General features: G+C 45.3%; 2 protein-coding genes across 4 annotated transcripts in view; one reads left to right on the forward strand and one right to left on the reverse strand.

Moving 5' to 3' along the window:
* The window catches only part of LOC144175032 (14-3-3 protein zeta), a 274,073-nt gene that overhangs the window by 195,800 nt on the left and 61,243 nt on the right, over window positions 1-17,030 (forward strand). The window lies entirely within an intron of this gene.
* LOC144175034 (mRNA turnover protein 4 homolog) overlaps window positions 1-17,030 on the reverse strand; it is a 45,374-nt gene that overhangs the window by 4,137 nt on the left and 24,207 nt on the right. Inside the window, exon 4 of the mRNA XM_077704067.1 lies at window positions 4,509-4,658. Coding sequence (XP_077560193.1) covers window positions 4,509-4,658 — 150 coding nt within the window. The remainder of the gene's footprint in view (window positions 1-4,508; window positions 4,659-17,030) is intronic.

Here is a 17,030-nt window from a genome sequence, read left to right on the forward strand (position 1 = left end):
TTCAAAATCTGCAAATTTGTTTCTTGAACTCATTCGAATGTCGTTTGCATAAATATTGTCGTGTAGTGGTATGTGGTATTCACAGCGAATGCCATTCAGTCTGCTGAGCAGAGAGCTATGGAACGCCAATTTTTTTACATGAAGATAGTGCTCGCAGCACACTAAGTACAAAATGGGCACAAACACACACAGCTTACTCTTATAAAGCCAATGTAGTGAAAAACACTGAGTGCATTTCCTAGGTCCCTGATTTGCACACACTCGCTGTCTAGAATGTGGCGCAAACGCTACCACCCCTTCAAAGTGGCGCCAATATCGAATCCACTTTAGAACAGCAGTTTGCACTTGTACATACCGAGAAAAAATGTGCTAAAGCAGTGTAAATGCCTACACCGAATTAAGAGAAGGAAGAACTCGGCTAGAAATAGACGTCTGCGCAAACAGTATCTGAAGTGACATCAAAGGTAAGGAGCAAAAAGCCTGCTGGCATTTATCTATGTGCCAAGGCACTTTTCCCGCTCGACGATTTGTGCCAAGTCGCGGATCTGCACTCACTTCACCATGTCCAACAAATTGGCTGTTTTCGCATTCACTGAATACAATCACCCATGAATACCAGCAGGCAGGCAGGCAGGCAAGGGAAGTCCTTATCTCCCCTATCCCCCTCCATGGACGCAAGGTTTAATTTGACGTCACTAGAAGTGCTGTCTCCGTGTGCAAATACCAATGTTTGTCCAGAAGCTTTGCAGGCACTAACCATCCTACGATGATATTGTAAAAACAATTTGGTAACATGCCTTTCTGCTGTTTTAATTGGTCCCACAGTAAAGTTGTGCTGGTTACGCAAATAGCGGGTGGCGTGTTGCTATCTATGCCAACCTGTTGTCACCTCCGGTTCCCTCTCCTTGCTTGCAAAGTGTGCATTGTGCGAGCTCCGTAGAAACAGCAATGTCTCAAAAACCAGTTGCAAACTGCTCAAAATTTAGCAACAGCCGTGCAACAGCAATTTGCTTCTTGAAAAAATCATTCGAAAATCCGCCACAATGCACCCAAAACCAGTGCAGTCTACGCTGCTCAGAATACCACACGCTGCTGCTGACCAGCAAACACTACTAGGGTTAAGGGAGAGAGGAAAGCAGAATTCAGAGAAGTGCACCAGTGTCACTCAGTGCAAGCAAGCACCCAAAATCTCCACAGCGCAGTGCAACCCAAAACACTAGAGACTGGGGCTTCCACGTTGCACACAGCGGGCGTCTTGCAGCTGCAACTGTGCACAACAAGTCAGCGAAAAACAGTATAGAAAATTTAGCTAAAAAAAAAAAAATGCGCTGATGCTACACAGGCGATGAGGCGCACCGTAGTGGAGGGCTCCGGATTAATTTGGACCACCTGGGGATCTTTAACGTACGCCGAAATCTCGAACACACGGGCATTTTCGCTTTTCGCCTCCATCTGAGAAGCGGCCGCCGTGGCTGGGAATCGAACCCACATCCACGGGCTCAGCAGCACAATGCCTTAGCCCCTGAGCCACCGCAGCGGGCATTCTAACCAGGAATGCCAGTACGGTCCTGACACCATTTGAGGCCCACAGCAACGACTCCTAGACAGGCAGTGTGGTCCAGTTTCCCACCCTCTGAGCAGGGCAGGAGCCAGGTAGCAGCAGTTCAGTCAACAGCGTCAATTAAAAGGAAGTTGCATGCACATGTCATGCGATGCGGCGTCAGCATTGCACGCAGCATGGAGAGGTAGCACAATGGTAACACACTCAGCTAGGTTCCATTCCCATATCAATTCAAATGTTTTTTTTATTTGCTCTTTAGAGAGGAGGCCATTTTATGAGCCGGACAAGTACAAAACGGCTCGCTTTTTGCAAAATAAGACACACTTAAGGATACCCCCCCCCCCCCCCCCCCCCCCCCCCCCAAATGCAGGGCATAGCAGTTTTACAGTCAGCAAACAAAATACCGCTGCTGACTGTTTCTTTAGTGCAAGCGCTACACTTGTGAGCCTCAAAGGCAGAGCTGCTATTAAACACCCCCCCGGCAAGGGTGCTTATTAAACGCAAATGTGCAATCTGTGTGAGAAACTATTCACTGTGAATTCTCACCCACTCTTACACGATCCCTGCGCTACAGGAGAATAGCTGCAAACTCAAAAAATGCAGCATTCCAAAGTCAATGGCATCAAATCATTTCCTTTACATCGGTGCCTGCTAAGATAAAGACACGCAGTCAAAGTCGCTTTTACATCACAACAGGTACAATGGCAATAAAATTTTCCTCGTGACAGGCTCTGGCTTTTGGCAAACGAACCCCTCACGGCTGTTGTGCATGTCCTGACTGGGCTCAACAACTAAATGGGAAAAGATTTCAAGTGCTTGCTTCAATGCATGAAAACATGCTCTCAGGAATTTTACAATTTAGAAAAGCAAAGTTGTTAGCAGGTTGCTTTGTTCCGTATGTAGCAGTAACTGAACAAAAAAAGCAAAAAAATGGACCGCACACTGCTAAATTAAGGGGACCACAAAGACAACATAAAACTTTGCTTCATTGGAAAGATCACTTTAGTTGAAATAACATTTATGATGATTTCAATGCGAACGTTAATAACATACGTTATATATTATAAAGAAAGCAGAGGAAAACAGTACTTTTCTGCACATCGCTTGTGATGTCATAAGCTTAATTTTCACAAATAGGCGATGCTGACAAAAGCAATTGCCACAAAAAATAATTTTCTGCGCTTGCAGTTCAAATGTTTCGTGGCAGGTATTGGAAATAACATTATTTTGTGTGGACAAAGCCAAGTGCAAAAGCATACAGGGAACCAACATCAACATGACTTACTGGCAAATGCTACTGCAAGCGGTGAGTGCACTGTATCAACTGTATCTACTGCAAATGTCTTTCAAACTGAAATAATTGTGAACGAACACAGCCCAGTGCCTCTTTTTTTTTTTTTTCCCCTTTCCTGGGAAACTTCGAGGCTTGAGCTGAGCTGTACTGACAGCCTGCTTCAAGCACGTCACAGAGCCCTTGCTACACCATATTATGGTGGAGGAAGCGGGCAATTTCGACTTTCCTTTCCCCATTAAACACTGATTCTTCAATGATTTGATCATTTTCATAACAAACAAAATTTTGGAAGGTTTGAATTGCTACGTGTTTTGAATCAAGCAAAGTTGCGTGTTGTTTTCACAGTCCCCACAGTTGCACGGCCCGTACGCTTCCAGGCCCAACACGGGTGATACTGCCGAGTTTCAGGCTCCCAGTTCCAAGCCCCGACTACTTTAAAGGGGCCATGCAGACAAAGCACAAGCTTGTTTCATTTGAAAGATTGCCTCGTTAGAATCATACTGGCACAACTTTTAATGTAAACTTCACAAAAATAAGCTACATAATTAGAAAAAGAGAAAATGGCCACGCGACCCACTAGCTCATTTCCCGCAACAGAACCTATGATGTTGTACGGGCCAGCTATGCTATTGGCTGAGACCGGCAAGTGCAAACGCGAATCAGGCACGGCTTGTAAGCTTGCCGAACAAGCTATTTGTGCTTAAATGTAATACATGTTCACTATACAGCAGTAAGAATGGTGAGGTAAACAATGAAGGTTACAAAAATACACGTAAACGCAGAAGTACCGATGCACACTGCTGTAGGTACTGGGCGCACTATGCTTGTTTTATACTTGCACAGCAGTCCAGCGCTTTAGAGTTGTCTTACATGATACTGGCCAACACGCGTAAGCGACATTGACTTACGTGACCGTTTGTCGAGCATTTCCCCATGTTTGAACGAAATGATTACTTTCTACCATAACAAAAACAAGCCAGGTGCAAATACAGTAAAAACAAAGCAATGGCGGACCACAGTCCACGACTCCGTATGGTAGCGCTATCTGTGAGGAGTAACGATAAGCAAGGCTCCAGAGCCTAATGCCGGACTGGAATTTCGTTTGAATACCCACCTTTGTGACTTCATGGCAGACGTCACGAAAACACGCAATTTGGTGGAAGAATAAAAATTTTAACTTAAATGGATTAATTTCTTCGAGAATACGGCATCGCTTGCTGCGGGACAAGAACTGGGGGCACTATAAAATGCGAAATCTTTCAAAACAAAACTTGTATTTTGTCTGCATGGGCCCTTTAATTAAGCTGCTGTCATCAGTGAGAGGTAACTGTTCCTAGGAAACTATTTCCGCAGCAAGTTGATTGATTGGTTGTAGGGTTTAACGCTCCGACGCAGTGCAGACAATGAGGCGCGCCGTAGTGGATGGCTCTGGATTAATTTTGTCCATTTGGAGATCTTTAACGTGCGCCGAAATCTTGCACAAACTGGCGTTTTTGCTTTCCGCCTCCATCAGAAAAGCCGCCGCCGCAGCCGTCGACAGCAAGTTCCAGTTCAGCACCAGATGCAGGGGCTTGCGTGCCCCTGGGAGCGTCCCACCAGAGAAGCCGGAGAAGATGAGGGTGAGGGGGAGCAGGAGACAGGCAGGAGACCCACCTGAGCACTTTGTCCCTGGGCGCGTTGGTGAAGAAGAGGCCGCACTGCCCGCGCAGTCGCTCGCTGACCTGGTGCAGGTTCTCCCGGTGGTCCTCATCTATGAACCGTCCCAGGGCCACCGCCATCACCTTGTTCTTGCCAAAGTAGAACCTGCTGGGCACAAGCGGGAGTGCTCAGACACTAGCCAAGGCAATCCGAAACACAAACCCTTCTCCTTTGGGCAACCATGGGGAGTGTGCGATACCTAAAGAGGGCGCACTGGTCTGCCGTGGCAGCGTCATCAGCAGCCACGCCGTCGTCCCAGGCAAGAGAGGTATACTCAAGTGAGCTGAATTTCACCACATTGACAGCTATGGATTTTTACAAGCGTAAACAAGGAAAAAGGCGCAAACTTCTCAAGGGCCAGCCCATTTTCCACACATCTGAGCAATGCGGTGAAGAACAGACCTGCGCTGTCAAAGGCCCCTCCCTGCACCCGTCAAGCAAACACAAATCTTGCAAACAAGGAGTCCTATGTTGTAACAATTCTTGTTTTCAAACATCTTTATTTAGCTTTAGCACCGCCTACTTGTAAATGTTAGTGCAAGTGATTCAAGCAAGGCCCATCCGACATCAAAAACTGGGCAAGAGGGAAGCCTTAGCGCACATTAGTCCATTCTTGTGCTCCCTGAACTAACGAACCGACACCTGCTTGCTTCAGAAAAGTCGGAACATGCTTGTATATTGATAACACTGGCTCAACAAATCGACCACTGAGATCAACGAGATTCTCAGTGACAGACCACTGAGATCAACGAGATTATCAGTGACAAACAGGTTTACTGCACGCGGAAGTAGTAACCTTAATAAAGCTGGCTACTGTATTTTTCCTGCTACTGTATCTGCCACATGAACAGTGTGCCAAGAATGAAATCAGCACTTCTTTATTGCCTTTACTGTATTTCTAGGTGTGTGCTCAAGAACTGCGTTTGCTATTCTGCTTAAAGGGGCCATGAAGACAAAATACAAGTTTGGTTCATTAGAAAGGCTGATTTGTCCTGATAAAAATAATACCGATTTCATCGCAAACTTCCAAAAAATAACGGAGATATTAAAGAAAATGCGTGGAGCTGTGGCGACTCGCTAGCCAGTTTTCGGCAACTTTTCTATGACGTCACAGAATCTTGTTTGGGCGATTGAAGGCGGCCGAACTGATCAATCGCCAGGACACAGGACTGGACGATTGTGGTAGGCCACTAGTTCCATTTGATCGAATCCCTTGAATGCTAACCTGCAGTTAAGACACTGAAAATTATGTTTTTAGTGATGGCCCATATGACGTCACTCGTGCCGATAACACATCACTGTGGCGCGAAATTTGAAAGTTCTTACGTATTTCTTGCATTTTTATCGGTTAGAAAACGTCTTTCATGGCCGGAATGGAGCTGAGTGAGGTACTGAAGCCAAACTCTTTCAAGTTAACCAAAGTTGAATTTTGTCTTCATGGACCCTTTAAAGCATTACCCATAAGCAAAACACAATGCGATTAACAGGTGACAAGCGCTGTGACTGAAAGATCTTTTATCTTTTTTTACATGAACCCCCTTCAACGGCGATTTAGTGGAAATAAGCTGTTAATATAGTTGATCAACAAGTAGTTATCATTCAATTATAAGTTCGGCCGCCGCGCGAGTGATGAAAAAAAATGCAAAAAACGTAACAGGTCCAGTGCACCGTATGCTTTCACAGTGAGAGAGAGAGAGAGAGAGAGAGAGAAAGAGAGAGAGAGAGAGAGAGAGTCTAATCGTTAGTTCCAAGCAGAGGGAGGGGGGGGGGGGGGGAAGTAAGGCCTCGTGCCACCACAAAATGATACAAGGAGGCACTGGTTGCATCAAAGTTCACCGCATGGCCATCCCTACAGCGACACTGCGCTGAGGAGCATCTACATTTTGGCATGCAATTGTTTGGCAATTAATGTGGCAATCGTGTGTGCTTCCCTCTGCACTTTTAGCACAAAAAACCGAGCTTTCGCTCGACAAACTTGCATTCACCACATTCAACCACAGCGAAGTTTACGAGTACGGTTGCATGTATGTATCGTGCCCAGGACGCTAAACTCTTTCTTCGGGATAGCCGCCATCCACGCCAGAGAGAAATAAAATTTGCTGATATTTTTCGCCTAAATTCTGTGTCACCTCTATGTCAGGGGCTAAAAAGCTACCCTAACCATCCACTTTCACCGAGTGCAATGGCTCAAAATTTTTGCGATTAGGTACGCCAATGCTGAATGCCGGCTTTTTCACACACTAAGTAAAGGTCGCGTGCGCCATGGATTACTCGTGACGTGCAACGTGTCGTGCAATGGAAAGCCTCTGAAGGACCTGTTTTTCTGTTTCTTGAACTGTTTAAACTTGCGAATGCATTGAGTATATAACTTTTCGTGAATAATTTTCTACACCAAACAGAATAAAGAACCTGGCCTCACAGGCGCTTGTGGCATTAGAGGAGCCTTTAAAACAACAATAGTGATAGTGACAGACGGAGCCCAATGCAGTCAACTGTCAATGCTGGGCTTACGCCTTGCTTAGCCACTGAGACTTTCAAAAAGGCAGAGCACTTAACTTGGTGACCATAGTGTAGACCGCAAACTCCTAAAGCGGCAAAGGCAGACAATCAAGGTATGTTCTACTACCTCTGTCACAGCTGCACCAGTGCAGCACTGTGGAAGTGATAAAACAGCTCCTACTGCTGACCATCTGCCAGTGATGACCTCTTGAAAACCAGCACCAGCCGGTCACCCCCCTGTACCGGGAGCACGAGGTATTTGAGAACACTATTCCTTATCGCCATACACATAGCAGCCTCATCATATACATCTAAATGTACAGCTTCTTGTTCGTCGACCCCTTGCCGTTCATACTGCGCGGCTTGTTCAAAGATGGAAGTGTACAAGTTGAAGCAGGAAATGAAACGCCATGCAGTACTCGTCGCCCTGGCCACACACCACAGCGACTTGGAAATTGAAAATGAAAGTAGCGAAGCCTTTCGTTTACAAGGTGCTGACAAAGCTGATGTGTTGTGGTGGTGATGTGGCATCTGTGGCGAAAAGGAAAAAGCACAGTCAGCGGTCAGACATCGTCAGAACCCCTTCATTTCCCCGGCGGTGGTGTTATCCAATGTCCGCAATGAGGGTGACGGCATACTGCCACACTTTTTTTGCAGCACTCCGCATTAATGCTGCTGGTTATGTGGATGTGCTTGCCACCATTATAAACCATTATAAAGCCATGGATAGAGAGTGTTTCTAAAGGAAGACCTTACGTCTTTCAGCAAGATTCGGCTCCTGTCCACACCACCTGCATCACCCAAAGTAGCGTGGCTGACAACTTCTGCGACCCCGTCACTCCCAACTCGTGGCCTCCTAGTTCTCCAGACTTAAATCCGCTCGACTACTATGCCTGGGGCATAGTTGAGAGAGAGGCCAACAAAGGGCTGCATAATGCCAAAGACTTGCTGAAGGCTGTTATACCTCACTCAATGGCCAACATCTATAAGTATCACCTGACCTGTGCATGCACCTGTTTGCAAAGCCGAATTGAATCGCTTATTGCTGCAAATGGCAGATTCATTGAGTAGTTACGAAAATAAACCACAAGAAACGTACTTCGTAAAGTTTGGTGAAAATATGTCTGATTTTGCTCGAGATATTCTGTTGCACCTGTTCTCACAATGTTCTGTTATCAAATACCTCGCTCACCCGGTACAGCACCTTGCCACGAGAGAAGCAAAAATGCACTGAGCCTCCTTATTTTTCCCTCACAAAAGAAAAGCCTCCGGTGCGGCGAAGCAGACTTGCGGCCCAGCGCCTGAAGCCATGATGGGAGCTCAACATAAAAAACATTCTCTCGCTTCAAACAAAATGTACTCCAATTAAACTTTCACAAATAAACGCCTTCAGTACACACTTTCCAGCAAAACCAAACACTTATCAGATTCTGTCTTTACATGGGTCGCCACAGTTATCCCTAACGGCCGGAACGCGAGAAATTTTGCCCATTTTTCGAAGTTTCTGTCTATCGTTCCGGAACTACTCGCTCATCAACTTCTATAGTTTTTTGCTCCATTTACCGCCAGCAATACAAGTTTATTCCCCCAGCAGTACTGCATATAAGCAATGCAGCAGCACTGTCCTTGTTAGAAAATAATGGTCCGCACCGGTGGCATTGCTTCCCCACATAGTACATTGTGAGACAATGTAGCAGCGATGAATGGGTGGTAGTGAGGAAGTGCGGTTTCTTTTCTATCAGCTGGAATATTTTGAAAGCCGTCCATGCGCTATTTTATTTTTGTGAATTTTTTAGGCCACGATACTGGAAATGCTGTCGGAGACAAATTCGCCACGAGAGCAAGTAGTGTAGTAAAATGGATGACCATGATTCTTTTAGAGTAATCGGAGACAGTCAAGCGGAGCGTCTGGGACATTTGGCATGCAATGTCTACCCGCGATCACATGCATGCAATTGGGCAGCCCAATTTCACTCACATGACAGTTGGCCGTTAGCTGCACACCAGTAGTGCAAACCGCACACCAACTTCTCCACACCGTCATGAATTACACTGAGGACACACCATCAGCAAAAGAAACTTAAGGCACCAGCACGCGAAAGAAAATGTCATGGCACATTCACTCGAGGGGCGAGTCAACAGAGATGTGTGCATGAAATTTACGTAAGCACCCAAATACCAATTTTTGTCCAGGTCGTAGAGCAGCGAACGACGTTGTATAGTTTATTTGGTCACTAACAGATGGCGCCACTGTATGGGAAGATCCAAAACAGTGGACCAATCGTAGGGCCACTTTTTGATGCATGGGGGCCTAGGGGGAGTTTTGCAACTCCTACATTAAGTAACTCTGGCTTGGCTCCCCCCACTGTCGCGCCTGGCGCGAGTAGCTTTCTGGCCGAGGCAGAAGCTGCCGCCAGCGCGCAATCGCAGACGCGGGCGTAAAAAAAACGAGCGTGCAAGGCTCATAAAGACCCACAAATGCTTTGCCGTGCACTTGCTGGAATGATGGAACCCAACAAGCATGAGAGAACTCGAATGAAGGGCAAAGCGGCGGCATACAGCGTCGTCGTCATACGCTCTTGTGGGCAAGGAGCTTGTAGAGAAGGAGTTCGCTCACGTACTCCATGGCTCGCTGCATTCGCGGCATTAGATGGCCCATGTCGCCCTTCGCGTTTTATCGAGACCCCCATTTCGGCACTTGCATCTCCCAAAATCTATTTCTACAACCAAAATTTCGTGCCTAGCTTTTCATGAAAGTTGGTTACATTGAAATTTTGGCAAATGGGAACTCGTTACACAGAGGGTGAAAAGACATGGTGTGCATACATTTGAAGTTAAAAATTAGGTGCTTCATTACATCGGGGGTTTTGCTACACTGAAGTTTGTTACATCCAGGTTTCACTGTATTTCAAAATGGGAAGGTCATGCGTCATACGTTCTTCCGAGGAGCATGCGGTTTACAATCAGCCATGCCGCGAGCAGGAACGGGGATGAAAAAATACCGCAACCACGCAATGCATAATGAAAAAGACTTCAACGAACCACAAGGAGTGACACACGTGTAAACACAGGCTGCAAGCTACAGCTTCGCTGGTTAACCATCTGTATGGAGTGCATGGCCACATTTTTTAGGGGCAAAGCCCCTTAGTGGCTGGGGCTGTTGGCATCTCGTGTTGTCATCGTAATCGTCGTCTCATGTAGTCATGGTACTAAAACATTGAAAAACTTGTGTACGCCTCACACTAGGAGCGTAACGCGTGCTACAAAAACAACAGGACACTTGTTTATGCCTCACGCTGGAGTGCTTCGTAACGCGTACCATATTTTCTGGTCTATAAGTCACACTTTTGTGTAAGTTGCACCTCCCTCAAAGCAGCAGTTTTTTCCGGAAAAAATGTATACAAGTTGCACCAGTGTATAAGACGCACCGGTGTACAAAACGCACTTGTTAATCAGGCAAACTCATAGAGGATCAGTTCGTTAGTGTGGCCAAAGTACATGGTTGCGCGGACACCGTCTCTGAACGCATCCCCCGGTAAGCAGTGCTAGACATGTGCATCTATCATCCAAATTCTAGGCAACTAACTTCTCAAAAATGGTTTATTGATACAAACATGGCATGTACTTACAGACGGCGTTTAGGCAAAACCACCGAAGCCTTTTTCCTCTGACTCGCTAACAAATAATTCATTCATTTAGACCATAGAACTGTGTCTTAACGTGCACTGACATCACGCAGCACACAGGCACCTTTTCGAGGGTGGACGACGCGCAGCCACCACGTACCAAATTCATCCCATACATAAGTCGCACCGGTGGATAAGACGCACCAACGAAAATTTCAGAAAAAAAAAAAACCGCGACTTATACACCAGAAAATACGGTACTAAAAAAACACCGGGTCACTTGTTCACGCCTCGCACCAGACAGTTTCGTACTTCAAAGACAAGAGACTTTTACAGCAAAGCTGTATACCTCTGCCCCCCATCGGTTTCATCTCCATTGGCAAAAATGCCACAGTGCCGAGAATACACTTATACACTGCATGCTCGCCCTTCCTAGGTTTCATGTTAGTGGATATAGCCCGGGATTTTTCGTGTGTTCTCAGCTTTAAGCATGGGAAAATGTGATTGCACCAAAATGGCACAACTGTCCCACCCCTGCAAGTTATATTTTGGGAATTCGCACTGAAGCCTTGTGGCCTGCTCTCAAGCCTAGAAGACATGCTCATGCTTGAGATATTTTAAGATTCAACTGCTTTAATTAAGGACACGCTGCAGAGAACACTGTCAATGGATAATCATCATAACTGCATGGCCATACGTCAGTAGCTGTCATTGAAGGTTGCACCACGTTGAGGTGGTACTTCGTGATATTTTTTTTCTGCGCTTCAAAGTGCACAGAGCTCAACCACTAGACTTCTAAGCTAGGTGGGAAAAACTGCCCCACAACGCAAGTGGCAAAGGGTAATTTTTGGGTGCCACAGAGTACGCAATGAAACAGAGTGCCCTGTCATTTTCCTACATAGGTCTACTCCACATTACAATGTAAATTATTGTCCTTTTCTTAAGTGACGCTCCAAAAGTGCCCCCCCCTCCCCCCTCCTGCTGCATTATAACCATGTAAATGCCGCCTCTGAATGACAATGTTGGTGTCAACCAGCTAAAAGTGAAATGTTTGCTGATTATGTGTTCTATTTAATTAAGGGGAGACACTGGTCTTGAGGACATTTTTGTTATTTTTTAACCTATGTGCTTGAGATTTACACATTAAGTGTATTTTAACATCCTGAGCACAAATATGCAGTCAGTTTTCATATATGCGGTGTAAGGTCAGAGTTATGCAACATGTTACGCCTTTCCATTTCAGGAATTTCCTTCATTATCTACCTATGAAATACTGGAATATTTCTTATCCCTCTGTGCTCTAAAAAGACCAGGAAGTGCAACTATGCAACAGAAGTAATTTTAATGTTGTTTCTGCAAACACTGTAAACCTATTAAATGTCAGGTCATGAATTACCAATGTTTTCATAAAACATACAGCATAAAATCTTGTGCTAGCAAAAATAAATTCTATATTTTTGTGGCTGTATTGCACTTCTCAGTTTACAAGCTTTTGAATGCAGCAAGAATGAAGCAAATCTGACTGGTACATCCAAAGATATTGTACCCAACAGTTGACCTCGCGGGAAAAAAAACTGGTTCTGAGAAAACAAGGCACGAAGCTGCGGCAGCTTTGTAAATACTTATGGTACAGCTATAAAATTTTGCAGGTACATTCTTTGAGACCTGCAGACTGCAAATAAAATTATTACAGGAAATTGACTTTTTGGAAAATCTTTGGTCCTCAAGACCAGTGTCCCCCCCTTAAAATTAAATAACATGCTGCGAGGACCAAACACTACCAAATTTCAATCTTCTTAGTGTATTCTCACGTGTGGTACACAGTGGAATATGAATTTACAAGCTGGAACAAATGCACTTCAAACATTTGTACGTCATCCTTTTTGCAATCCTGACCTTTTAAAGCATAGGTATACATCTTATACAGCTTATACATCTACCATCAGACCTAAACAGGATGTGCATGTAAATTGCTCCAGATTCTTACATAAAAAATAACATTCAGGCTCCCGAACAGATAAATCACAAAGCAATTTCCTTGATTTATTCCAAACGTAGCACTAGCCAAACAGATTTCATGAAAGGAACGATAACATCACTCCTGAAGATAATTCGAATTTTTTGTACCACCCCGAGAATAACAAAGCTGTCATTTAGGCTGGAACAATGCGTTAAAGAACAAACAGCATGCAGAACATGATAATGGCTGAATCACTAATTATTTAAACCCCAGCATTTTAGTGTCTTGACTTCGCTTTTTCCTGCTCACAGCAATGAGATAAAGCCAAGTCGTGAAAGCCCGTTAATTTTAACCTGAGTAATTCGAATTTACGGATAATGCGAATTGTAGGATTTGGTCCGGCTAAGCTCCATAGAAGCCTATGTATAAAAAAGCCCACTAATTCGAACACGAGTGGGTTCCGCCACGGATAATATGAACTATGTGCCAACCGTCGGTGGCTTGACACCTAGGACCTAGGAGATACAAATACAGAGAACATAAAAGCAACCTAAAACCCAGTGGTGGACATTTTCGGAGACGTGTGCTTTGCGGAATTGTGGATACGAGCAAAGTGGTACGTGGTGCGCTGACAGACGGGCACATCATTTCTCAGGTCAGAAGTGCAGAACCTGTTGCTGCCAATGACGACAGGCAGGAAAAGGACGTAGCTCCAGTGAGGCCATCTGCTTTGAAGTCATGATTGGACTGAATGCTGCCTGCCTCTTCAGTTTCGAATAAGGCCAGGAAGACTTCCACTACATTAGCTCATTATTGCAAAATGTGCCAAGACTGCAACCACAGAATTTTTCAAGAATCAAATTGTTGGCGTATTTGTATACTTCTCCCTAGTCGCAATATATTGTTGTTATTCTACACTTTCATTAGTTCAAACAGTTCGAAAAATCAAACTGAGATTGCTTCCCAATGCAGTTCGAATTAACGAGGTTTCACTGTACCAGCTTCATCAATCACTACCATCGACTCAATTTACTATACTGCATTTCGGCATGTAACCCTGGGTTTTTTGGTTGCTTGGTTTACTACTGTGCTCTGCTTGACCTCTGTACACACTGTTAATCTTTCTTTTTGAAGAAATCTCTTATGTCCTTCCTGCTAATACCTTTCTCAGGGCCTGCAGAGCATGTAAAACAACAAAGATATTATTTGTCCAGCCTGTTTTTTTTTTTTACCGGTCAACCCGACATTGCTGTAAAGTGGGAGGCACTGCTCGTCTACGAGGATCCGGAGAACCAGAAGAATCTGGTGAAACGGGCGAAGACGGCAGCCACCGTCAGAGGTTTCCTGGACTGAGGAGACCTACCACCTCAGACCAGCAAGGACCAAGTCCTAGCTAGTCTTTTCAGACAATAAACGTTTATTTCTCTCTCTCTTTCTCTTGCTTTGGCAAGTCTGCATTGAGACAGATTGATCATAAAAGCCTCGAGCTGGGGCTCACTGCAACTGATGTGAAAGTGCTTCAGTCTGTCAACCATACGATGAAACTACTTCTGCAGACAATGTCTTAACTGACCCAGCAGAAACTTACTATGCTTACCAGCGCCTAAACCAAACGAAATTGAAAGCTAGTCGCTGTGGCATCACAGGATAGTATGAGCTGTTCACTTTGATTATCGAATACCTACATCCAAATTTTTGTGCCCTAAAATCTTCCAAACAGTGAAATCTTCCCAATTTCAAGTTGATTTTTTCTTCACCCCTCGTCTGTGCTTGCTGTTAGTAGCCATGAAATAACCCAACAGATAGCACAATGGGGCAAGTTGGTACAGTGGAACCCTGCTGATACGTCCCCCAGAATTACGACGACCCGCTTCTTACGACAGATCACCGCGGTCCCGGCAAACGCCCCTCAGAAATAATGCATTAAAAACCCCCATGATATGATGCTCGGGGTGCATGCTGTCCGCTTCATACGACGGACCCTGGCGCGGTTAAACCAGAGTTTTTCCCACATTTCACACCGCTTCGCCGCCTCGTCCCGACCTTCTTTATTCTTAAAGGGACAGACAACCGATTTTTGTCGAGTATATATTCTCTATCCCAAATGAAAGGGCATCACTTAAAGCACCTTGACGAGAAACGGTTTTGCTGATAACGCCCTAGAACTTTTTAAATCGAATTTTTTGATCTATGAGCCGTATGTGTCCCTCCCAAAACTAATGCTGGCAACCATCACATAGAGTAGCTCAGCAACATACTTTTGTCTGTATGCGAAATAAAAAACAATATTTAAAAACTTGTTTCCAGCTAAAAAAAGTTTGAATCGCAGATTTTCCTGTTCCTTTTTGTGTTTTTTTAATGCAACGGTCTATTTTGCACGAATGCGCCATCTGTTGGGATAAACGATAGGTAGAATCTGGCTTCACGTTGTGGAGACGGGAAGTTCGATTCTCCCCGGGCGCGACGTTTCTTTTTTTTTTTTTAAGCTGCCGTTGGCGAATTTGGAAACTGAAATCAAATATTTTGGCAGAACAAACGCCCCTGACTCAGGCAGAATCATCAAAGCTCCTTCGCTGGATCTGTTTACAGAACGCTGCCGTTGATTCTGGGCATGGAGGCTCAGTTAGCCACACTGAGAGCAACCCAGCGACGGCGGGCGGCGTGTCTTTACAAGTTTCAAAATAATGTTTAGAAATACATATACAATTTAACCCTGCACAAATACTTGTGTTAAAAGGTTTTCAATACGTAAATAAGCATTTCAGCAGTTACAGTAGCTGCTAGGTTTGCAGGTCACGTGACAGGGACACATATTGTAGTGTCAAGTTTCGATACTACGAACCGCCACCCTTCCGATTTCAGGAAGTTTGCTGCCAAATTAAAATTATTTCCGCCAGTTTGTTTAGAAATTGTTTGTGGTTATCGGGCTATATAAAACGCTGGCTTTTGTATGAGCTAGAAAACATATACGCGACAAAAATCGGTTGTCTGTCCCTTTAACCCCCGTTTGACGCTGCTTGATGTGCAAAGATCCCCAGATGGGCCAGACCACTCGCTGAAGGGACGCAAGCAAGCAGGCGGGTACTAGCGAGTGGGAGTTACCTTATGACTTCCCCACGTGGCAGCAGCACACCAACGCGCCAACTGCGAGAAGTCGAAGTTCAGGTGGCAGGTGGACTGTGAATTTGAAGCTTCCGTCGAGCCGTCGACGAACGTGAAAACACACGACGCAACCCCACGGCAATGACCAAACAGCCACTTTCCCGGCCCGCTTGATCCAAGTTCCTTCCTTTCACGACGCTCTCTCTACCTATTTCTCTGCTCTCTGCTTATCAATGTCCTTCAAAGCCGCGCTGGCACTCACTCCTTTCTTTGCTAGAGTGCCTCGATTCACGCGCGACCGCCGCGAGGGTGGAGACACGTAAACGTTGGCACCGTCATTTTGGGCCACTTGCTGTCTGCTATAGATCGCACTATACTTTTCGCCGCAGAACGGTTTACTTGCGAAGTTTGAATCATCTTATCTATTTCGCATTGCTGGGTCTTGTGGGAAACGAAAACAGCTATGTGTTGAGCACTTTGACCCTATAGCGACAGCACGGGACCGTTCAAAGGGTGTCTCCACCATGTACAGCAATGTCGTTTGTTTTCATCTGCACCTTGTATCATTGTCCGTTTCCCTTGGCCTTGGCAGTTTCGCACTCACATTTCCCCCTCTCCATTTGCTCGACCCCATCGGCCTCACCTCGCATGCGCAAGCCTCGAGGCTGGCGGGCTATAAATAGCGCCGAGTGGCACGGGTGTAGCCTAGCGCATGGGGCATGGATGGCGGGCAAGCTCGGATGCCATGGAGGGGAGGGGGGCACAACGTAGGCACTGCTTTAATTTTAAACTTGGGGTTTCAGCAAAAGGTTCGCAAATCACGCAAGAACGTGCTAAATATAGTAGTTTAAATAGGTTCTTAGCCCAACTGTCTCGTGAGACCGTCTACTTGGCCGGCATTTACCGACACCCCGGTCGTACGACACCCTGGTCATACGACGCTTTCTCGGGGTCCCTTTAAAGGGACAGACAACCGATTTTTGTCGCGTATATATTCTCTAGCTCATATGAAAGGCAGCGTTTTATATAGCCCGTTAACCACAAGCAATGTTTAAACAAACCGGCGGAAATAATTTTAATTTCGCAGCAAACTTCCTGAAATCGGAAGGGTGGCGGTTCGTAGTGTCGAAACGAAAACACTACAATATGTGTCCCTGTCACGTGACCTGCAAACCTGGCAGCTACTGTAACTACTGAAACATTTATTTACGTATTGAAAACCTTTTAACACAAGTATTTGTACAAGCTTAAATGGTATATGTATTTCTAAACATTACTTTGAAAATTCTA

This window comes from Haemaphysalis longicornis, unplaced genomic scaffold (genome assembly GCF_048455015.1).
Source record: "Haemaphysalis longicornis isolate Haplotype H1 unplaced genomic scaffold, Haemaphysalis longicornis Haplotype H1 scaffold_3, whole genome shotgun sequence".
Classification (NCBI taxonomy): Eukaryota; Metazoa; Arthropoda; class Arachnida; order Ixodida; family Ixodidae; genus Haemaphysalis; species Haemaphysalis longicornis.